A 23,057-nucleotide genomic window follows, 5' to 3' on the forward strand; every position below is an offset into this window, starting at 1 on the left:
AGGACTGGGGACACAGAGGAGACAGCAAAGGCAGAGCAATGCAGGGGCTGCTCTGGGTGACAGATTTGGGAGGTGTAGGGAGCCAGCAATGATGCTGCAGGGCACAGGGGTAGTCAGGATAGTTTTTGCTTGTGGCATGAAACTGGAGGACCCCAGAGAAAGACTCAGCACCCAGCCGGGTGACCTTACCCTGAGGCAGGGGCTGTCGGTGTGGGCTCCTAGCAGGCTGAAGCCATTCCCGGGCTGGAACTGGCCGCCGACGGCGAAGGCGATGAGGGTGGAGTAGTTCCTGGTGATAAAGTACTGGAGGCAGAGGGGTAGAGGTGAGATGCCCCGTCCACCCCCGGCTCCCGCTGCCCCGTCCCAGCCGGGCCCACCTTCTGCGCCGGCCGCACGTCCCAGTGCTCCGTCTCCTTCAGCTCCTGGAAGCCGGCCTGCAGTAGCCGGCTGCGGCATTCGGCCACCACTGTGGGGGGAAGAGCCGTCAGGGCCGCCCGCGGGAAGAGGAAGAGGGCCGGGGAGGAGACCGGGCGGGCGCTCACCATGGTACGGCGACGGACTGCGGTTCACGAACTTCACCAGTTCCTGCGCCGCCGCCTTCGAACCCTGCGCCGCCGCCTGTGGGCACCGCCGTCACCGCACAGCGCCCCCAAAACCCCGCCCCAGGCCGGGACCCCCGCGGGACCGGGGACCCCGTCCCGGGCGGCACCGACCCGACCCCGTTCCCGCGCCCGCCGCCCGCCCGCTACCTGCATGGCCGCCACCGCCCCGCGCCGGCCCGCCCAGCGCCCCCTGCGGGCCTGGAGGAACGCGCGGCCTGCACCCGGACTCCGAACTCCGCGCCCTGCAATCCACACCCCGCAATCCACACCCTGCACCTCGCAATCCACACCCTGCACCTCGCAATCCACACCCTGAACCTGGCAATCCCCCCCCCCCTGCACCCCGCAATCCACACCCCGCAATCGGCAATGTGCACCCTGCGACCCCACGACCCACACCCTGCACCTCCTGCACTATACCCTCGCCATGCACTTTGCACTCACCCCGCACCCCACATTGTGCAATCCTCCTCACTCTGGTCCAGGCTAGGCAAACACAGAGCCTGACAAGGCTGGGGTACAGCTGAATTAAGGGTGGGTGGATGAGAGATGCAGCCAGGAGGGACAGGGTTGGGAAGCAAGGGGCAGGGACAGGCTCCACAACAATGATCACCCATCCTGCCTCGGTGTGCCACAGTTCTAGAACTAACTGGGGGAGCAGGAACTGCCCCAAAATGGGGCTTGGCCTGCCTGCAGAGGGGTGCAGGTGCACAGGAAAACACACTCGCTTCCCCAAGACTGGGTATATTTGAAGTGGGGTGGATCACCACCAAGCTGCAGCCCCCCATCGTTGTTGCTCCCCTGCCTTGGAACTGCCTGGACCCCAAGGAAACAAGGCACAAACCCATGGTGCCATGTTGGAGACAAATGCCTCTGAGTAACAGCAATGTACTGGGAGAGTTGGCATGGTGGCAGGGCTGTCAGCTGCCTGTTAGCCCCAAGGGCACTCCCAAGGGATAGGACCCCTTGGTCTTGCATGGATTCGGGTGCCTCCTGCCCTTGTCTGGGTTCCCTTCATGGGCTGGATGCAGCAGCAAGGTTTTGGGTTTCAACCATCTTCGTGCATCATTTCCCAGCAGGATCCTTTCTTCCTAGCAATGGGTATGTGGCCTTGGGAGCTGGACATGGCAGCCTGTGAGTGCTGCACGGGGCCCAGGTGTTGGGTTCCAGCTGGATTCCCAGCTCCTGAGTCACCCGTGTGGGCACCCTGTTAGGTGGAGACGCTGTCCGTGTTCTGACAACTGGAAGCTGGTGGTCCTGTTGCCCCTGACCCTGTGACCTGTCGTGCTGAGAGCTCTGGGTTTATGCTCCCAGCCCCCAGCACCTGCCTCTCCTCAACACCAAATGGGAACGAGCACTCCCACTGCCTGGCACCCTGCAAGCAGACAGCTGGAGGGTCTCCATGTCAACCACAGCACAACACAGGGCTGGAACCGGGCTGGGGCCAGGCTGGGAGCACCCAGCACTTCAGCTCAGAGCTGGGATATGTGTGTCAAAGGGACTTGTATGCCAGGCAGCCATCCCCATGCTCCTCCTGTCAGCATCACCCCCTGCTGCCAGAACCCAGCTCAGGGCCAGGTACTCTTGAATGGTTCCCAGGCTGTGCCTGAGGGACATCTGAGGACATTTAGAGCCCTGGCTCCCCAGCCGGCAGGTGCCCAGAGCGGATGGGTACCCAGTGGGTGCTCAGGGTGGGTGGCTCTGGGGGTGTGTGTGTGCAGGAGCAGGGCGTGCCGGGCTCGGGCTCGGGGGTGTCAGAGCAGGAGTGAGTGGCAGGGCCGGGTGTGGCCTCCATCTAGCCCTGCTGCTGCGAGCAAAGGGCAGTGCCTTGGCGTGCCACAACTATTCCCGGCACAGCAGGACTTCCAGAAAAAGCTCCTGATGGCTATATCCGGGTGGGCTCTGACTCACCCCTGGCTGGGTGCCAAGAGCTGCACAGCACCTGCTATGGTTGCCCCCTACCCCATCACCGTGCTCCTGGGAAGAGAGTGCTTCTGTCCCCCATCCCGTGCTGCCCACGGATCATTCAGTGCAGCGGGGAGCCACAGGCAGCCCTTCCAAAACAGCATCAGCTCCTCCTCCGCATGTATGCACCCTGCTGCTGGGCTCATGTGTGTGCCCAGGGGTGCCTGGCAGGGAAGGGCCAGTAGGGACAGGGCACGATGGTCCTTCCTATGTCACCTGGCAGCCCCGGTGGGGTTCTGGTCAGGCTCTGTAAGGCAAGTGTTCCCTGTTAGCAGCAGGCTCTGGGGATGGGCAGGCAGTGCTTAGCCCTGCCTGCTGGAAGGGGTTAATGGAAAGATGGCCCAGGACAAAGACTGTAAACACAGTAGAGATCCAGGAAGTGCCACCCCCTTCTCCCACTGCCTGCCAGGCTGCCTGGACCCCCCCCCTTGCCAGCCCTGCCAGGATGAGCAAAGGGATGGCATCCATCGAGGCGGTCCCCCGCATCCCGGCCCACGTGTCTGAGCATGGGAAAGTGAAATCAGCGCCCAGGAATTGCTGGAGGCTGAGTGAGCGGCCGCCATGCCTTACGTGAGCCACCAGCGATGGTGCTACCTCATCTCACTGGCATGGCTGATGCGATCGAAGCCTGCAGCATCCTCATGGACACTCAGCCACTCCTTCCACATCCACATGGATCACAAGGGTAGCTGGGAAACTTTAGCATCTCCACACCACTGGGCAGGTGAATGTCCCCATGGACCATAAGGGGAGGACACCCTTTAGCCTGCCCCTAGGCATCAGGGATGGGGGAACATCCCCAACATCCCCATGGGCCACAGGGCCAGCTGTAGAGGAGCAATGGGGCAGGGGTATGTGTGAAGCATGAACATGGAAGTAGCTGGTCTTGCCCATCACCTACACAACTCAAGGCAACAGCTCACCCCCAGCATGCTCATGAAACATGGAGGCAACAACTTGCCCACAGGACATACAAAGCCTGAGGGAGGTGAGCAAACACCTCCCAGCATCTATACAGGTTGCATCTGGACACCCCTGGCATCCATGCTTGCCGTGGGGGCATCCAGGCACCCCAGGATTCTGTGCCACTCACAGACAGGACAATATCCTCAGCATCCCCATGACCTGGGGACTTTGTGGGGGGACCAGGAGCAAATAAGCAGTTTGTGCACCCCCTCGTCATGAGCCCTCGAATGGGCAAACGCATGGGGGCAGCTGGGATGAGCAACAGGTGTGGGGGGGACTGGAGACTTATCCACCAGCTCCTGGGACCCCAGCAGGCCATGCTGTGCCTTGGTCCAGGCAGGGAGGGAGAGCCACCTCCTATTTAGACAATAGCATGCACCATGGATCCGTCAGCACTGGGGAATGGGCCACACAGTCCTTCCCTCTTAGGGTAAAGATGCCTGGGAGGCTCATGGCTGTAAAAGGAGAGGGATGAAGGAAGACAGCCAGGGGTCAGGAGGGAGGGGAATGGACACCCCCGCTGCTTCATTCCCATTCTCATTCCCATTTCTCAGCTCACCCTTGAGCTAACGCCAGGCATAAGGGGGCATTGGGTCCTGGTGGCAGGGCATAGGGACAAGGAAGGGCCAGCATCCTGTCCCCACAGCCTGTCTAGCTTCAAGCCCCAAGACACCCACAGCCCAAGGAGGCTGTGCTGGGTTTAAATCCTGGGGGAACGGCAGGGAGGGAGGGCCAGGAAGGAGGGGCAGCTGCAGGATGCAGCTGGCTTTGCTCAGAGGGATGTCATGACCAGAGGGAGTTGTTTGACATTCCAGCTCCAAACGCCTTCCCGGCAGCAGTCTCATCCAAGATTTGATGGAAACTGGGACCAGGCCAGTGCGGGGGTTCAGGAGCCACTTCCCAGGCTCCGCCGGTCTGGGTCAGCCAGGCCTGGGATGGAGCTGTGGGGAGGCTGGACAGGACAGGAGGCAGCCCTGCTCTTCTGGCCTCCGCAGCCTCCTCACTTTCTGCAGCTTCTGGGTCTTCAGTTGGCACAGAGTGTTTGGCATCTTGTCCCTGAGACTCAGGCAGGGTCTCTGGGTCCTGCTCTTCATCCCTCCTTCCTGGCATGCTGGGTCCCCCAAGCAGACATGGATTTCCTAAGAGGCTTGTCCACCGTCTGCGAGACATGGGGCCCCTGCTTGCTCAGAGCCATACCGGAAGGCTGTCACCACAGCTAAGGAAAGGCCACTTCAAACAGTCTGCCCTAGAGCTGGGTCAGGAGGATGCTCCTAGTTAACCCCTCTGAGCTGCTTCCTCTCCAAGCAGCAGTGCCCAAGAGTGCATTTCCCCTCTCTGGAGCACCCCAACACTTCCCCCACCTGCTCTGTGGGATGAGGATGGGAATAAGGGCTACTCAGGCCTGAGATGGGATTTGCATCACCTTTTCATTACCTGAAACCTACCAGGCACTTCTGGACACAGTATCCCTGAGAAGTCTATCCTCCCCACAGCCCCAGCTGGCACAGCAGTGGGGTGGGGTCATGGAAAGGGATGGCTGAACTCTGTTCCTGGTGGTGTGCTGTCTCAGCTGCCCCGAGTCCCCCTCACAGGGTACCCACCTGCCCCTCTGCACACCAGCTAAGGGCCGGTTGCTGGAACTTGCAGCACGGGCAGGGCACACGTGCAGGGCTATGGGATGTGCAGGGCATATTCGGAATGGGGCCAGAAGGAGGAAGGATGCTGTCTGTTTTTCCATCTACTCTCCCCCCACAAGCCCCCCCTTTCTTCCATTCTCTCCCTGAGCTGGGATGAAACAACCTCATCTGGAAATACCTTCCCTTTTAAAGGCAGGCTCCTCCAGGCAGCTTGTACTCTCTGGGAAGACGCTACATCACTCTGCAATTGGGAGGCTGGGAGAGGCTCCAGGGATGGGGTCTTGGAGTAGCAGGAGGAATGCAGGGCACTGAGCATCTGCCCACCTGCCTGTCTGTGGGACCCAGACTTTAGCTGGCTGCCCAAGTGACATGGAGCAGGGAGCAGCAGGGGGGAGTTCCTCCCAGAGGCAGGGCAGTGAAGAATACTTCCATGAACAAGCCTGAGCCTTTGCCTGATGCTGATGCTGCCATGGGTGAGCCATGGCATTGCTTGGCTTTTGTGTTACAGCCAGGACAGAAGGCTGGGAGGTGCAGGGCCAGGAAGGGTTGAGTGCTGTCCTGCTGCTGAGTCACCCTGTGCCCAGTGGCACAGCGGTCCCCTCCACCAGGGCCTTCAGGGACAAAGGCACTGGGGCTGAGCCAGCTGACGTCAGCCAAAACAGCCCATCTTGGACAGAGCTAGGGGTCACCAGGTGTGCTGGGGGGTCTGGGGAGGAGGGGATGCTGCCCAGCCAAGGGGAGCCCTCATGAGGGTTTTCCCCAGCACAGGTGCCCTCCCTCAGGATGTCCTTTTCTGCTGTCATGGGTTTGTGCAAGGCCCTGAGGGTCCCTGACCTGACCCACTGCTTGTCCAGGAAGCTGGAGTGGGGCTTTTCAGAAGAACTTAGAAATTCCCCATTTGGGAGTTTTTGGGGAGCTGGGCTGAGCTTTCTGACCCCCAGTGTACTTCCTGGCCAAGGGGGAGACTGAGGAGACAGGGCAGAGCCTGCTGTGCCTTGGGATAACCTGGGGACCATGTTCTGTTCTTAGGGTGGTGGGGATCAGAGAGGGGCTAGGGCTGTTCCAGGGAGGGTCCCCATCCAGCTGTGCTGTCCACATGCCTGGAGCAAGAAGGGTTAACAGAGTGCCTCCCCCACTATAAATACCACGTTTGTATGTCCCACACCCCACGAGTATGAGCTGGGAAGGCTATTTTGGTTGAGTGCCTGCTGCTTTGGGAATGTGCCGGAGCGAGGACAGGGGCTGACGTCACCGTCACTGGGGTTCGGACCCAGCACCTGCTCGGGGTCACTCAGCAGCACTCCAAAAGCACCCAGACCCTGGCCAGTGCTCAGCCCCCCATGTCAGAAAGAGGGTTTAGGTGGTGGGTCAGTACAAGCACACTCATGGCAGAGGTGCCCCCACATCAGCCCCTCTCCAGGCCCTTCCTTGCTCACTTTCTGGATGGGGGTCTGGCTCCACATGGAGATCTGAGCCTGGTGCTCTTGCCAGGGGGTCGTCAGGGTATCATCAGGGCCGTTTGGTGTGCTCAAGACCGATTTGGGGACCACAGCTACATGACATGGAATTTGGCTCAAGGGGGTCAAGTGATGCTGTGAAGGTTCCCTTCTTTCCCTTCATGGCGTCAGCCTAGGCTCTCTGTCTGTCTGTCCGGGGCCCCCCTTTGGGTGGCACTACATCCTGACGGGGGCTCTCCACCAGTCTGCCCCACTTCCTCCCCTAGCACCCCCAGCGACGGGGGAGAGCAGTGGGGGCCGGTGTCGAGGCCTCCCAGGGAACTCCGGGGGTGCCCAGGGCTCCTCGTCTGCCGGGGGGTGTGTGCAGGTGAGGGGCAGTGGGCGGGGGCTGCCGGCCATCTCCCCCGCGGGAGCGTCCCCCAGCTGCCCGGCAGCAGGAGGGGCGGGTGATGTCAGCAGGATACAAATAGCGGCGCGCGGTCCCCTCCCGACGCCTCTCCGAGCTGTGCCGGCCGCTCGCCAGCCCTCTGCCTGCTCCCTGCTCCGGCCTCGCCTCCCCACGCCGCCACCATGAGCCAGTCCTACTCCTCCAGCCAGCGGGTCTCTTCCTACCGCCGCACCTTTGGCGGCTCCCCGGTCTTCCCTCGTGCCTCCTTCGGGAGCAAGGGCAGCAGCGGCAGCTCCGTCACCTCCCGCGTCTACCAGGTGTCCCGCACCTCGGCCGTCCCCAGCCTGTCCACCTTCCGCACCACCCGCGTGACGCCTCTGCGCACCTACCAAAGTGCCTACCAGGGCTCTGGGGAGCTGCTGGACTTCAGCCTGGCTGATGCCATGAACCAGGAGTTCCTCCAGACCCGCACCAACGAGAAGGTGGAGCTGCAGGAGCTCAATGACCGTTTCGCCAACTACATCGAAAAGGTGCGCTTCTTGGAGCAGCAGAACGCCCTCATGGTGGCCGAGGTGAACCGCCTGCGGGGCAAGGAGCCCACGCGCGTGGCTGAGATGTACGAGGAGGAGCTGCGGGAGCTCCGGCGCCAGATCGACGTGCTCACCAGCCAGAGGGCTCGTGTGGAGGTGGAGCGTGACAACCTGCTCGATGACCTGCAGAAGCTCAAGCAGAAGTGAGTAGGGGGGGCCCTGGAGAGTCCCTGTGGGCATCGCTTTGTGCATCTCCATCCCTAGGGGTGGGTGGGAGCAGAGCTTGCCCGGGCAGCTCTTCAAGTGCTTTCTGCTATGCTTGTGCCTCGTGCTCAGAGCCCACCATGATCACAGTACTCTGTCCCCCTTGACCACTTTCTGGGCAGCACCCAGAGGTTAGAGTGGCTCCCATAGCAGGGATGTCCCCTATCCTGTCCCCTGGGTGTAACACCACAGGACTGGGAGATCAAAGTGCACCTCACCCTGGGGTACCCATCTCTGCTCACACGGGGGAGGGCTGCTGGGCCCATGGGTGAGCTGAGCTCTGTGGGATAGATGGACAGACAGATGCAGTCAGGCAGGCAGAAGTGAGGATATGGGTAACTCAGGGAAAGTGCTCCATCAGCTCCAGACATGAAGGAGGGAGGGGAGGAAGCAGCTGCAGGTCCGCAGGCCAGGGATGCTCCAGGCCTGCATGAGTGTCCATGGTGCCCTGTGAGCAGTGGGACACCCCAGAGATGCTGTGGACCTGGGTGGTGCTGGGGAAGAGAGTGGGGATTATCCACAAGGGTGACAAGGCTGAGGGAACACCCAGGGACTGATGAGTGTGGGTAACCTGGCAGTAAGGGCAGATACTCAAGGGGAACTGTGTGTTCTGATGATGGTCTGCACCTTCCCTCCTGGACCCTGTGCCCTGGGGACACCATTCCTTCAGCATGACACAGCCTGCTGCTCCTTTCTTCTTTCCAGCCACCACCACAGATGGCCAGCACTGGGGTCCTCCCTGATGCTGGGAGCTGGGGGTGGTCACATGGAGGAACTCTCAGTGACAGGGGAGGAGCAGAGCACAGAACAAACGGGTGTTGGGTTTCTGCCACCCCATGTGCCAGCACCACCTGGGCGCCTCCATCTCCTCCCCGCTGCCTTTCCACTGACATGCAGCCTGCAGTACTGTTCCCTTCCCTGAAACAAACCTTGATCTCCAGCCCTGACCTGAGCCTTCCCCACAGCAGTCCCCACCTCACATCCCATCCCAGAGCATTGCTGAAACCTGTCTGTGCTCCTGCTCTCCCTGGGATAGCTCAGCTGGTGGCCATCTCTTGGACTCCCTGTGTCGGATCCTGCGCTCTGTCTCCCCAGCTGCTGGTCACTCTCCCCTAAAAGGGCTGGGGCAGTGTGCGTGGCACTGAGCTGACCTCATGTCTTTGTGATCTCTCTGGTGTTGACTATAATAGGGAATGGGAGGAAGAGCCCCTGGCCCCCCGCCAGTCCCCTGCTGCCTGCCGGGAACACAGGACAATCTGTTTTCTTCCTACCGGGCCATGCTGGGCTTAAGAACAGCTTGGGGGGGACATCAACATGGAGGGAGGGAGCTTCCTCTAGACCCCCCTAGCCTCCCTTCTCTGCCTACAGGCTGCAAGAGGAGATCCAGCTGAAGGAGGAGGCTGAGAACAACCTTGCTGCATTCAGAGCTGTGAGTACCTGTCCCCTTAGTGTGGCATGGGAACCCTACCCTCCTTCCCACCCCCATCTCCCCTCTGCAGCCTGGCCCCAGCACCAGGGTACAGTCCCAGACACAGCTTTGCACCTTCTAGCCCTCGTGCTCTCCCAGCAACCCCTCACTATCCTTCATTCCATGTCCCTCCCAGGATGTGGATGCAGCCACACTAGCACGCATTGACCTGGAAAGACGTATCGAGTCCCTGCAGGAGGAGATCGCCTTCCTCAAGAAGGTGCATGAAGAGGTAGGTCAGAAGTGGCAGCCTTTTCCAATGGCACTCACGGGGCAGCGAAAATGGAGTGGGTGCCCTGAGATGTCACCTTGTCCACGCAGGAAATCCGGGAGCTGCAGGCACAGCTGCAGGAGCAGCACATCCAGGTGGAGATGGACATCTCCAAGCCTGATTTGACAGCTGCGCTGCGGGACATCCGTGCTCAGTATGAGAGCATTGCTGCCAAGAACATCGCTGAGGCCGAGGAGTGGTACAAGTCCAAGGTGCGGGAGGCAGCGGGCTCAGGCTGGCCCCAGCACAGTGGGTTCCATCTCAGGGGCCATCCCCACTGACCCTGCTCTCTCCCCAGGTGTCTGACCTGACGCAGGCGGCCAACAAGAACAACGACGCGCTAAGGCAGGCAAAACAGGAGATGCTGGAGTACCGGCACCAGATCCAGTCCTACACCTGTGAGATTGATGCCCTCAAGGGAACGGTGAGCTAAAGGCAGCATTGAGAAATCCCCAGCTTCCCGGCAGGGACCTGCTGCTCCAAGGCTGCTCAGGGAGATCTCTGGGTTGGGGGGGCTCTTTCCAGCTGTCTGAGTTGCTGCTGAAGGGAACCTTGTACCCCACATTTGGGCTGCACCTCCCCCATCAGTGGCCTGGGCTCCTGTTTTGGCAGAGTTTTGGAATCAAAGTGCAGATTGTAAAATGTGACCCAGCCTGGGAGGCTCCAGGCAGGCGGGCACAGGGCTCAGGGTGTCTGGTTGCAGGCTGACTCGGTGGTTGCAAACAAACAGGGCACAACAGTCCCATTCTGGCACAGTCATGGTCGCAGGAGCCAGCCAGCAACTACCAGTGCCACCCCCAGGCAGCCATCCAGTGCTTCTGCAGCTCTCCGTGCCCTCTTGCTTGGGTAGGATGGCTTTTCTGGGGGACTTGGGCACCAGAGTGCTGGGGTTGCCCAGTGCATGCCCAGCTTGCCCCCGTGCGTCCCTGGTGCCTAGCGCTGAGCAGGTGGAGGGTTACAGTCACCCATATGGTCCCATGTCAGCTGAACCCAGCACAGGGCTGACCAGGGCTCTCCCCAGGATGCCCTGGCATCCCCAGCTCCCACCCCAAGTGACCCCTGTGTCCTCTGGGTTCCCCCTCACTGAGCACCCCCATCTCTCCAGAATGACTCGCTGATGCGGCAGATGCGGGAGATGGAGGAGCGCTTTGCAGGGGAGGCCGGTGGGTACCAGGACACCATTGCCCGCCTGGAGGAGGAGATCCGGCACCTGAAGGATGAGATGGCCCGGCACCTGCGTGAGTACCAGGACCTGCTCAATGTCAAGATGGCCCTGGATGTGGAGATCGCTACATACCGCAAGCTGCTGGAGGGAGAGGAGAACCGGTGAGTGGAAGGGAGGCGGGACAAACTGGGGGGACCGGCAGGGTCAGCAGTTTTTTGGGAGTCCAACTTTGTGAGGACACATCTGAGGGCTAGGGCTGACTGGATCTAAGCTTTCCCCTCTGCTTTCCCACAGGATCAGCATTCCCATGCACCAGACCTTCGCTTCCGCACTCAATTTCCGAGGTAAGTATCACTCCATGAGGAGGGGGACCTGGGATGAGCCCTCTGTGTTCCCACTTTTGGGGTGAATGTCCCTCCTGGGGGGTTGTAGCCAGGCTGGTAGGATGGGGACACACAGGCGCTACAGAGCCCCTGGTATGGGGCCCTTGTTAGGGTGTTGCTGTGAGCCGAGGCAGGGTTAAACCAAAGCTGCTGAAGCTCCTAGGTGACCAGATCCCACAGCTGTGTCCCCACATCACATGTCCCTGTGGTGCCATCTCTGTGTTCTCCCCCTGCAGAGACCAGCCCAGAGCAGCGGGGCTCCGAGGTGCACACCAAAAAGACCGTGATGATCAAAACCATTGAAACCCGTGACGGGGAGGTGAGCGCAGGGTGGCTCCGGTGGGTGCTTGGGAGGCAGGGGACCGAGAATGGCGCCTGTTCCCACACTGGGGCTCTGGTGTGGCACGGCATGACGTCTCACGGTGCCTCTCTCCCACAGGTGGTGAGTGAGGCGACTCAGCAGCAGCATGAAGTGCTGTAGAGGAGGCTGCTCCAGCAGCCCACTGGCACCTTCTGTCCCTGCCTCCGTCCCTCCGCCATGCCCCCCTCCTGCCCCCCAGCTCGCCTCTCGGCGCCCCCCCGGCACTGCCTGAGGAGTCTCCCCCATGCAACTGCCTCTGGGCCCCTCGCACCCCCTGGGCTCTCTCCTCCAGCTTCTAAAGGCTCGCTCTGCTTTCGCAGCTTCGCAGCAGCAACGCCAGCGTCAGGATCAGGCCAGGGCCGGGGGGCAGCAGGAGGGAGGGACGGGACAGGTGGCAGGGGCTGGGGGGAGCAGGTGGTGGCCTGGGCCAGCTCCACGGAGAGCCGGACGGTCCCAGCAGCGGGTTCTGGATCCCCCCAGAGTCCCCTTCCCACCCTGGGCACAGGCTTGGGGCTCATACCACACGAGTGGGGACCCATCCCCCTCCACCGGCACCGCCGGCCGCCCTGGAGCTGGCACTTCTCCAGGTGCACGGCGGCGATGCTAGGGATGAGGAAAAGCTAGGCATTGTCTGGGCTGAGCCCCCTATTCTCTGCCCAGCTCAGAGAGGGGGGCCCCAGGCTGCGTGTCCCCCCCCAGCCCAGGGGGGCTCGGGCCCTTCGCTCCCCCCGGCCCCAGAGGCAGCCCCGTGGGGCAGAGGAGGGCAGTGCCCGCCCCTCCCCGTGGCAGGGACCCCCGGCAGCAGGAGGCTGCACGGGGCCAGGCTCATGAGCCGAGAGGGTACCCGTAGGTGGACACAGGAGAGAGGAGGAGTGAGTGAATGGGAGAGAGTGGGGAGAGGATGAGAGGAGCCGAAGAGAGGCCCGGGGGGCCAGGGCAGGCATCCCCAACCCTTGCCCCAACGCACCCCCACCCCACCACGTGTATGAGACTCTTCAGGCGGCTGAAATAAACAGCGGAGCATCACCTTGTCGTCTCAGCGCATCTCTGGGGCAGAGAGGGGGTGGGGTGGTGGGGGGGCAGCGCCTGGGGGAGGCATCACAAGGGCCAGGTGGATGGATAAGCCAGCAGCTCTTTGGGCTGTCTCCTCCCTAGGTGCTGGGCCCCCCAAAAGCTGTGTGTCTCTCACACTGAAGGTGTGAGCATTTTGCTGCCTGGAGTGGTGGGTTTCCCAGTGGCACTGGGTGGCAAAGTCCTGATGGGATGGGGAGCTGTGACAGCTAAGCCTTGAGTGGGTACAAAGGGGCTCTGGGTGGTGGTCCTGTATCTCCTCCACACAGCTAGGGTCACATACCATGACCTGGTGGCTCAGCTCCACAGCCACCTCCTTTATACCCCAACTTGGAACCTACCTAAATCCACATCTGCCTGGGTCTTTTCCAAGCCCCTCCAAGTGTCACCAACCAGCAAGCAGAGCCATCCTCATCCCTGAGTGACCCATACCCTGTGAGCATCAGACACACCACCCTATGCTTACATCCCAGGCTCAGCCTCCAGCCTCAGCCTGCCAACACCATATGTCTCTCTCTCTGTGCTCAGGTTGTGGGCATCTTGGCTTCACTCCTTCATGCCAGCAATGGTGGATGCTGCAGTGGAGCCCCGAGCTGAGCATCCCATGTGGGAGAGCAATTCAGGATTGCTCTGCCCTGGGAGATGTTGGAGGGTCCGCAAAACTCTGCCAGGCAGCAGATGCCAGGGGGGCAGTGGACTTGGTGTGGGGTGATGTTTTAGGGACAAGGCATGTGCTACTGCCTTGGGGAGTGGTCTGGGGCTGTCCCTGATGGAGAGGGCAGCGTGGCAAGCCCCAGCTGAAAGCTGCTGGATCTCAAGGGATATCTCCAGCAGGTGGCCCTGTGACATCGTGGACAGTCCCCAGGTTGTCTTGGGTTGGGATGACACCTCCCTCCCTGTCGGCCCAGGTTGGCAAAGCAGTGCAGGAGTTCAGCCCCTGGGGGCAGGCTGGGGACAAAACATTCCTTTGCCTACAAGGCAGGGAAGAGGCCCCCAGGCCTCTTCTGGGGCTGGCTCAGCCACTCTGCAGCGAGGCTGTGGGTCTAGCAAGGCATCCCACTCCATTGTTGCCCCAGCCATCCAAGACGGGAAATCCTGGGATTTTCTCCTTGCTAGTGATGCTCCACTGATGCTGGCACCCTTAGGCTGGTGGCAGTGGGCTGTGCCAAAGCTGCCGAGGCTGGCCTGCAGCTGGGAAGCACCTTGTCGTGTCTCTGGCCTCCTGCTCACGCAGATTTACAGCCTCTGGCGAGGCGGCTGAGGCCAGATGCCGAGGCGTCCTGGCTCCAGGAGATGGGGAAGCCCTGCCATGCCCAGGGGTAGCCAGGCAGCATCTGGCACAGACCGTGCCTGACTGCTCGCTGCCTGGAGCCCGCCACGTGGCAGCTCCCACAGGATGCCCCAAGGCCGAGCAGCTCCAGCAGGGCTGGTGGGAGCCACACTGCCCGGGGCAGAGGTAGGGGCCCAGTGAGAGAATTGGAATCTTGCTGTGTTTGCAGCCTTCCGGGCAGGGAAGATTTGTGGTGGTCAGGGATGCTGGGAGCCCCATCTCCGCTCTCTGCTGGGAACGGAGCAAAGGGGCCCTGAAGGGTTGGCTCCTGCCCCGGGTCTTGCGTTGCAGGAAGCATGACGGTGTCCTTTCCCTCCACATGCCGTCAGGGTCTCTCTCTGCCCCGATCCAATGACACTGCCAGAGAAGGGGAAGCGGGGGAGGAAGGCTGGGTCCCCCCCGAGCCTCTCAGCTAATATGGAAAGGTGCTGGCCCTTTTCTATCTTTGCAAGGGGAGCTGGGCTTCAGGGACGGGGCAGCAGGCGCAGAGAGGGGGAGCCCAGCCAAGGAATGTGACATATCAGAGGCAGCTGCCACTTCAGGAGAGGGGGCAGAGGGAGCGCAGCTCGCCGGGGGCTGCGCGGGACGGTACGGGCCGGGTGAGGGGGGGGACGCCACGGCCCCAGCACGGGGACGGCTCAGCGAGCGGGCAGCACCCGCGGGACCCGCACCCGGGCCGGCGAGGAGCAGATGCCAAGGCGCTGGGCGGGCTTGGGGCTGCAGCAGAGCGCGGGATGTGAGTGCCACACTGCACCGGGCACTTGGTGAGTGGCGTCTGGGCGAGCAGGAACCCGAGTCCCAGCCTAAATATAGTCCCTCGCTTGCCCACAGTACTGCGACTTTTGGGGCTGCAGCCTGTGGGGGGAGGCACCGAACCGGAGGGCATTCGGACTGGGGGGTCACCACTGCCCCAGCGCCCCAGTCAGGCACCCGGCACTCCCAGACTGCAGGCAGGGGGAGAAGAAGGGCACAACGTGCGGGTTTGGGGTGACAGGGGTAGCGGGTGGTGGTGGGGGAGCTGCAGATCATGCACCGGGCACAGGGACGCAGCGGCACGAGTAGGGCTGCTGGGGAGCCTCGGACAGCCCCGCCGAGCCCCGGCATCCCCCCGAAGCGCGCCAAGGTCACAGCAGAGCCGGGGCCGCCCCAGGAGGGCTCAGCTCGCCTGGCAGCACCGAGTTTTGTGAGGAAACTGAAGAATGCAGCGATCGGCACCGGCTGCGACATCCGGCTGCGAGTGGTGGTGGTGGGCAACCCCCGGCCCAGCCTCCGCTGGTACCGAAACGAGGAGCAGCTGGCCCAGGGTGGGGAGGAGTATGGCACGCTCTGGATCCGGGACAGCAAGAAGGAGGATGCCGGTGTGTACACGTGCGTCGCTGAGAATGAGCAGGGAGAGGCCATGACCAGTGCTGTGTTGGCCATCATTGACATGGAAGGTAAGGGTGACGTGGCCACCAGCACGGCCGTGCTGGCACAGACCTTGGCACAGGTTTGCTGAGCGTGGCAGTAGTGTTTGCAGGCTCTTGCTGCAGTGCATGCCCTGGGGCCAGACAGGGCTGCTGGGCTTTGCTGTGCTCACCTTGCTGCCGGCTGGGCTGCCCGGTGCCGGCAGCATTGGGGGGGCTCTCCAGCCTGGAGCGAGCATGTGGCTGCAGTACCTGCTGCCAGGCCAGGCTGGGTGCCAGGACTGGGCACAGAGGTGTTGGGAGCATGTGATGCCAAGCCTGCTCCAGGGCAGGAGGAGAGAGAGAGAAAAGAGAGAGAAGAGAGAAGCAAGAGAGAGAGAGCTGGGGATTGGGCACATGGTACTGGTAGTACCACCCACCAGAGTCACCAACACGGTCCTCAGCATCCCCCACCAGCTGCCCACAGGCAGAACTCCCGTAGGGTCACCATAACAGCTTTAGCAGGCATTAGAAATGCACTGGGTGAACTAGAAGGCCGATGGGCCTAGGAGGAGGAGCCTAATGTGAGAGGTGGGGCTGACAAGTAGGTGGAGCCTGTGCCCCTTCGATGTGCGAGACCAGGTAGTTAATTAGCCAAGGCAAATTAACAAGCATTTGCTCATCCCAGTGGCAGCTCCTCTGCTCGTCACCATCACCCCTGGGTGTAGCAGTCAGAGAGGGAGTGCATGGGGGCTGCTGCCCTTGCATGGGTGGGCTTCTTCCTGCAGGTTTGGGGCTCGGCCCCCTCTGCCTCATCATCGTGGAATCAGGCAATCATAGAGTTATTTATGTTGGAAAAGACCTGTAAGATGATCAATTCAACCTTTAACCCAGCACTGCCAAGCCCACTGTTAAACCATCTCCCTAAGTGCCACATTTATGTGTTTTCTGAATATCCAGTGATGGTGACTCCACCACTTCCCTGGTCATTCTGTTCCAGTACTTGACAACCCTTTGGTGAACAAATTCCTCCTCGTGAAGGATGGATGCCCCCTTCCTAGGACATTGAAGGCCTGAGTGTTGGGGAGTGTGGAGGTGGGTGGCACTGCTCTGATATGTGAGATGTACTGTCTGCATGGGACAGTGAGGACAGGGAGTGAGGGAGGCAACACTGAGCCCTGAGGCTCCAGGGAAGGAGCTGCACCGGGGACTCTACAGCACAGGAGGCACACCAGAGATGCTGCACCTTGAGCAGGGGGCTGGATGACTGTGGCAGGTCAGAAGGAGCCTTCACAACGCTGAAGGGAAGCACTGAGTCAGGAGTCTGGAGAAGTGGTGTTTGGAGGATGGAGGAAGGTTTATGTGCAGATCATGAGCCTGGTGGGATAGCAGGAGGAGCAGAGGAGTGTGCAGCAGGAGTTCTGCCCTGCAGTGAGTCTGTGTGGAGTCGCTGTGCATCACACAGTGGTCGTTTGGGTACCATGCACCTTTGGTGCAGCTGGGTGGGGTGAAGTGTGTGCAGAATGGGGGACATGCACTGCCCCAGGGGAGGGGCAGACTGTCTTGGGTAGGCAGCAGCTGGGTTACCCTGTTTCGTGCTCTGGTGTGCAGCTGCACCTCTCTGTGGCCACACCACTCTGGGCCCCACTGCTGCTGCCCAGCACCAGCACAGTCTGATTTCCCCAGGTGCCCGTTCCCATTGTGCTGACGCACTCTTCCCTGCTCTCAATTCCCAGCTTCCAGCCCTCACCACTGCCTTTCTGGGGCAGCTGAGGGAGGGACTGAGCAGCCAGGATTGCCTAACCTGCAGTGTGAATGTCACCCTGCCTTGGGCACTCCTCCCAGCAGGCTCTTGGCCATGGATGCACCGCCATTGAGCAAACAGCCTCCCAAAAAGGCATCTATGGGCCAGAGACACCTCTGGAGATGTGCAGGCTCTGGGCAACTGGGTTGAGCGAGGAGCAGGACAGCCCCTGGAGCAGCTTTGTTAACAGAGCTGTCTTTATGGTGTACTGTGGCAGTGCCAAAAGAGTGCCACATCCTGCCAGGTGCTGGACAGGTCTCCAGGGATCACGGAAGTTCCACTCATAGCTCTGCCATCCTTGTACTGGGAAGGGACACCCCATCCTTGTTCCTTGGGCACTCTGAGCTAGGTCATCGGCCACGTCTAGGGCAAGAGGGATGTGTGCAGGGTCCCCGAGCTGGATAAAGTCTTTCTCTGGACTTGGCATCCCTGGCCCCTGTGTGGAGGTATTGGAATGCCCTTGCACCATTGGCAAGATCAGCTCTTTCTCTGGACTTGGGGTCCTGGTTCTCTGTGTCTGGAGGTGTTGTGTTGTCCTTGCTCCATCTGCCTCTCTCTGGTAGTGGTCTCTGGTGGGCACAGAGCCCCTTTTCTCCCTGGTGCACTGCCAGGCTGAAGATCTCTGTGGGGCCAGTACTGGCTCTCCCCAGGGTGACTCAGGTCCCTGCTGGTGGCCTGGGGGGGCTCCATGCTGCCTGTCTCTGTACTCAACCTGGGGAGCTCCTCCTGCACCAGCTCAGCAGTCCCCCTTGCTCACACAAGCCTGATTTAGCTTCTCTAATCTCTTGCCCTGAATCTGTCGCTCCACCCCACTAATGATTTTCTCCTGCTCTTCTCCCAGGTTCCCTAAGTGCGTCAGTGCTCACTGAGGGGAGTGGGAGAGCATGTGTGGGGCTGGCCAGGCTGGTGCAGGTGCTACCTGGGGCACACCATCCCCACTGTCCCACGCTGTCCCCCCATGTCCCAGTGCACTGCCCCTCTCTTGCTGCAGGCTCTCCCTAATGCCCCAGCTCCATAGGTGCAGGTAGAGTGCATTGACCCTTCTCCCAACAGCACCAGGCCTGTCCAGGGGCTTCCCAGTTTCACCCAGGAAACCTCCAGATCCTTCCAGAGAGCCCTGGCCCCTACCATATCTCTACTGCTCCTGGACTTGCTAAAGCCTTTATCACCTCTCAGCTGCATCTCCTGAATTTTTTCCCTGTAAACTGGATTAAATCACCTCTTAAGAACCCGAGCTAATCTCCTTTTAGAGCCCAGCCCTCGTTCACTGTGCCAGCAGTCTCTGATCCTCCCCACCCAGGCTGCCTCTCATTTCAAGGTTGGATGTGTCCATCTTGGGTTCCCAGTGCAGGGCCTTGCTCCATTCGCCTCCACCTGCACTCAGCAATCAAACTGTCTTGGAGCCTTCCCTCTGTCCAGGAAACAGCCTGCACCTGCCTGGATTTGGGGCAGGAAAGGGGGCAGAGACTTCCTGTGTATGGTGGCCCTGCACAAACCCTTGCTGTGCAAGGAGTTACAGTGCGGGGATGTTGGCATAATTTTTCAGCTGATGGTGCATGGCAGTGGCAATGGAGCCCACTGGGGATGGCTGTGCTGACAGTGTCCCTGGTGGCTCAGCATCTCTGGCCATTTTATCTCAGTGCCTAATTTTAGTCCCATAGTGTGCAGCACTGTGCCTGTGTTTAATGCCAGCTGCCCCAGAGTGGCTCCCACCTCTGCCCCAAACCACCTGGGCAGGGGTCTGGTGTGGTGCCCACGTGTGCCAGATTCTCATCCCAGGGTCTGTCAGAGCGAGACGTCTGCCCCCGGTGAGCGGGGTGGTGAGTGCAGCTGTCCAGTCAGTCACCTCCACCCCTGCCCTCTCGCCTGCTGCTGGAGGGTTATTTTTGCTGAGGAATGTGCCATCCCCTCAGATTCTGGCAGCCTGCAGGGCTTGTGTTACAGGCAAGAGGCTGAAACCCAGGCCTGCAGTTGGGTAAATATAGCACCAATATTCGGGACTGCATGAGGGTACGACAGCCCCTTCCTCCTTCCAGGGCTGCCATCACTCCCATTGCCCTTCCTGCCTCCTGACACCAGGCTGCTGGAAGGGGCTGGTTGCTTCCACCCCTGCTGCCTGCACTCTTGCATTCTTTCCCCCACAGCATGCAGCCCCTCTCCCAGCTGGGGGGTATGCCAGAGGTTGGCAGGCCAGGGATGTATGTAATGCCTTGTGCCATCCCGCTCCATGCCCAGACGCCCAAGGTCACATTGCTGCTTTGCATCCCTGCGCTCTCAGCCTGCAGTGAGCACTGTGTGCTCAGGCATCCTTCTTGTGGCAGCAAGGGGAGGCAGAGCTGGAGAGGGCACTGTGGTGTCCCAGCCCCTGGGGGAGGGGGACACCACAGCACTGCTCCTCCACAGGCTCACAAGGATTCTGTGGCACTGCCCTGCCGGGTGACTAGGGACATTCCACTGCTGTATTTATTTTCCCTGGGGACAGAGCTACGGAAGATGCCCACCTACCCAGGCTCCCAGCACATCCCCACCTCCCGCCGACCATCCCCAGCAGCTCCAGGAGGTGCAAACGCATGAAAAATTCATGGCCAGACCTCCTCCTACTCGCGACGCTGCATGCACACACCGCCATCAATTATTCAAGCACCGAGACAAGGGGCTGCTGCCTGGGACCAGGGGCAGGGGGCTGGTGCTAGGCCAGAGCTGTGGGACTGGTCAGGATCTGTGCAGGGCAGTCGGGAGGCCAGCAAGATGTGGAGGGCTGTGGTTCTTGGAAAGGTGGAATTAATGCAGTTTGAGCAAGTGTTTGCTGTCTGCTTTGCTTGAGGCTGATGTGTGTCCAGCAGGCAAAGCTGGAGCTGGGTGGCAATGGGGTCACCCGCTCCAGGTCTGCTTGTTGTCCATGCCACAGCTGCACTGGCTGCCATTCTCTGTCCTAGGTCCCTGACCTGCAGAGGAGCAGGGCATTGTCAGTGCTGCACCTGGGCTGGGGCAGAGCAGAAGGGCAGCCCTAGTTGCAGGTGACCATCACCTCCCACCTTCTGCAGTGACTTTTGGTGCCTGCAATAGGCACAGCCTCTTGGAGGTGACCCAGATATTTCCAGAGGTTCAGCATCTCTGGGACAGCTCAGAGCCACTCCTGAAGGTTTTGCTGAGGGATGGCCACAGAGACACAGTTGCTGGGAAGAGCTGTGTGCCCAGCCAGCAAGGAGCTGTGACCAATGGGCAGCAGATGTAGGATAGCTGGAGGATATACAAGTGACAGTGTTTTGGCTGGACAAAGGGGATCTCCCTGGGGCCAGATCTAAGCCTGCCCTTGTGGGTGCTTTGGTGACAGCATCCTTGCCCTAGCACCACTGTGTGACACGTTCAAACCTTGGTGCTTCTTCCCAGCAACTCTGATGAGTATTTTAAGGTATCTTTTCACACTCAAGTGGGAACTTGAGTGTGAAAAGAGTGCACAGGCTGTGTGTCTGTAGCAGGACTACAGGCATGCACAGATAGGGTGAGAGTACCTGGCAGGGAAGCCCTGGGTATAGGTACCCTGACACACACGAGCCCTACAGTTCACCTCTTTACCTAGCTCTGGCTCAAGGGTACCCATTTCTGTCCCCACCCAGGGCTTGTGGGGGGCAGCAGAGACCTCTGTCTCTGACAGGAGATTTCCTTAATGCCAGCTGTAGCATTTGTAGGACTTGTCTGACGTGCAGGGTCTCCACGGAAACCCCGCAGCATCACTCGAATTGTGGGACTGACAGGAATGTTGTATAAACAGCTCTTTTTGTACTGGGTAATTTGCAAGTTATTATGGAGCCATGAAAAGCCTCACGTTTGGAGTCATGAGCTGGGAGGGGAAGCAGAGAAAAGCTACCAGGGCTGCCAGGCACCATGGGGAGCGTGATGCCTGTGAGCAGCTCCTTGTGGAGCAGCTGGCTCCCCAGGGGACAGGTGAGCAGCGTGGGGACAAGCACCGGGTGGGGAGGCCTCCAGCAGCGTCCCCATGGATGCTCTGCAGTGGGAAGGGGCAGCTCAAATAAATGGTGAGGCCAGGACCTTGGCAGCCTCTCCAAGGGCCCTGGAAGGGGGCTGGTGAATGCTGCAGGGCTTGGTGAGTTGATGAGGGAAGGTATCAAGCTATGGGGCACCAAGAGCTGTGAGGGGCATGGCATGCAAGACAGGATCTGCTGGGGCTGTGAGGCTGGGAGTGGCCCTCTGGCTTATTTGTAGCATCACCCAGAAAACTGGGACAGACAGCAGGGCTCAGGATGGTCAGCTGGGGAAGGTGTGCCAGCAGAGGCTGGCAGAGTGATGGTGAGCCTGTATCCTGGCTGGGCAGTGCCATGGCACACTGCAAACCTACTGCTGGGTGCAGGCTTGTGGCAGCTGTGGCACTGAGTCTGCCCTGTTTGAGAGCACTTCAGGGACAGAACAGAGAGCGTGGCTGTGTTGTGTTGATTCCATCCCAGTTGGTCTGCATGTGGGGGCTGTGGTGGGGGAGCTGTGTCCTAAGATAGGACTGCAACCCCTGTCCTGGGCAGTGGGGCAGGATGCATAGGTGACAGGGGACAGTGGTACAGCTGCACTGCCTGGCAGAGGGCTCGGACCCCTGCCAGCCGTGTAGACAAAGCCAGAGGTGGAGAAACCACGTACCCGCCTTAGACACGCCCCCTCCCTCCCCTCTACGACGGTGGTCCTCGCCCCCCACCACCTGTGCCCTGCCTGTCCCCCACCGCTGTCACTGTGTGCCAGGGCTGGCAGGGAGGCGGAGGCGGAGGCAGGCGGGGGAAGGATGGAGGGAGGAGCACTCCAGTGATGCTTCAGGCTCACAGCTCCAGCCCTCCCGAGAGCCCAACCTGGCGAGCCCCTTCCTCTCCCTCCACCGCTCCCGGCTGCCGGTGGTGAAGGATGCTCGGAGCATCGCTTGCTGCCGCGACGTGCTGACAGCGGGGACCCCGCCGGGAGCGGGCTGCGGTCCTGCTGGGCCTGAGTCCGTGTCACCGGGCCAGCAGGGCTCTGCAGAAGCATGAAGAAGATCTGGGTGAAGAAGCGTTTCCAGGTAAGGACTCCAGGCTGCCGTGCCGGCGGGTGCCGGGAGAAGGGAGCAGTGCCGAGAGCGGCCGGGAATGGGAATGGATGCTGATGGAGACGGGAATTGGGATGCGAATAAGGATGGGGATGGGAGTGTCCCTCCAGCCCTTCCGTTGGCCCCTGGGGCTCCCCGGGGCTTTGCACAGCGCCAGCTTCAGCCCCGCTTGCAGAGCTGCCGGCTGCTTGCCTGGCCTCGCCAGCACCGGCAGGAGGGGCAGAGGGCAGGGGCTCAACACCTCCTGTGCCAACACCCGGGCTGGGACCCCCGCCGGGGCTTTCTCCAGGCCCCTCTGTTCCCTCTGGAGTCGGGGCAGCAAATGGAGGCTCCTGCATGGCTCCCCCAGCCCCGCTGCCGGTGGTCACGGATCTGGAGACGAGGCTTTGCATGCGTCATCCCCTCCGCGTCAGGAGCATGCCTGGCACAGGCACGGCTCCTTCGCGGGCCCGCCGCACGCTCCGCTGCCGAGCAAGGAACAAGGACGTCACTTGGCCTCAGCGGGTGGTGGAGGATGGGGAGCATGCTTCCAGGAAGCCCCCCGCCCCCAATTCCCCGGGGCACACGAGCCCGATGCGGACGCACAGCCTCCCCGCCGTCACTCTGCCGGGTGGCCCGGAGGGGATTGAGAAGGGGCTGACACGCGCAGCACCTTCCCAGGGATGGAAGATGCACAATGGGACACAGGTCTCTAGGGAGAGAAGGTGCTGAGGGTCCCTCTGGGGCAGGGTGGTTTGCACAGCCTGGCTGCCCCTTCTGCCTTTGGGGGCAGCAAGTCCAGGGGCTTGCCCGTGTGGCAGGGCAGGGTCCTGCAGCGCTGGCTGAGCACCGGAGGGCCATCAGAACAGCTCCAGAGGCTGCCTCTCTGCACCAGGCAAATTACTCACTCCCTCCCCACCCCATTTCATCCTTGCTCCTGTCTGCCTGTCT

General features: G+C 61.0%; 3 protein-coding genes across 6 annotated transcripts in view; 2 read left to right on the plus strand and 1 right to left on the minus strand.

Moving 5' to 3' along the window:
* Nucleotides 1-23,057, minus strand: part of DNPEP (aspartyl aminopeptidase) — a 54,413-nt gene that overhangs the window by 4,351 nt on the left and 27,005 nt on the right. For 2 of the 3 annotated variants that reach the window (XM_050976720.1, XM_050976719.1), the window contains exons 2-4: nt 543-618; nt 378-466; nt 190-303 (exon numbers count right to left, since the gene is read on the minus strand). In XM_050976720.1, the coding sequence (XP_050832677.1) occupies nt 190-303; nt 378-466; nt 543-618 (279 nt within the window). Of the gene's footprint in view, nt 1-189; nt 304-377; nt 467-542; nt 619-749; nt 802-23,057 lie in introns of those variants that run through there. The other variant, XM_009088283.4, reaches the window with a different exon arrangement.
* Nucleotides 7,088-12,483, plus strand: DES (desmin). Of its 2 annotated transcripts, none has more exons than XM_050976721.1 (9): nt 7,088-7,748; nt 9,178-9,238; nt 9,414-9,509; nt 9,599-9,760; nt 9,847-9,972; nt 10,654-10,874; nt 11,008-11,057; nt 11,333-11,401; nt 12,237-12,483. In XM_050976721.1, exons 1-9 carry the CDS (start codon nt 7,198-7,200, stop codon nt 12,305-12,307), a joined length of 1,407 nt encoding a protein of 468 aa, XP_050832678.1. In that variant the 5' UTR covers nt 7,088-7,197; the 3' UTR covers nt 12,308-12,483. The 2 variants fall into 2 exon arrangements, with proteins under 2 accessions (XP_050832678.1, XP_009086163.1); XM_009087915.4 differs by having other exon boundaries at nt 7,089-7,748; nt 11,333-11,415; nt 11,536-12,483.
* Nucleotides 14,886-23,057, plus strand: part of SPEG (striated muscle enriched protein kinase) — a 37,847-nt gene continuing 29,675 nt past the window's right edge. Inside the window, exon 1 of the mRNA XM_018911448.3 lies at nt 14,886-15,294. Coding sequence (XP_018766993.2) covers nt 14,886-15,294 — 409 coding nt within the window. The remainder of the gene's footprint in view (nt 15,295-23,057) is intronic.

Source organism: Serinus canaria, chromosome 7 (assembly GCF_022539315.1).
Source record: "Serinus canaria isolate serCan28SL12 chromosome 7, serCan2020, whole genome shotgun sequence".
Taxonomy (NCBI): Eukaryota; Metazoa; Chordata; class Aves; order Passeriformes; family Fringillidae; genus Serinus; species Serinus canaria.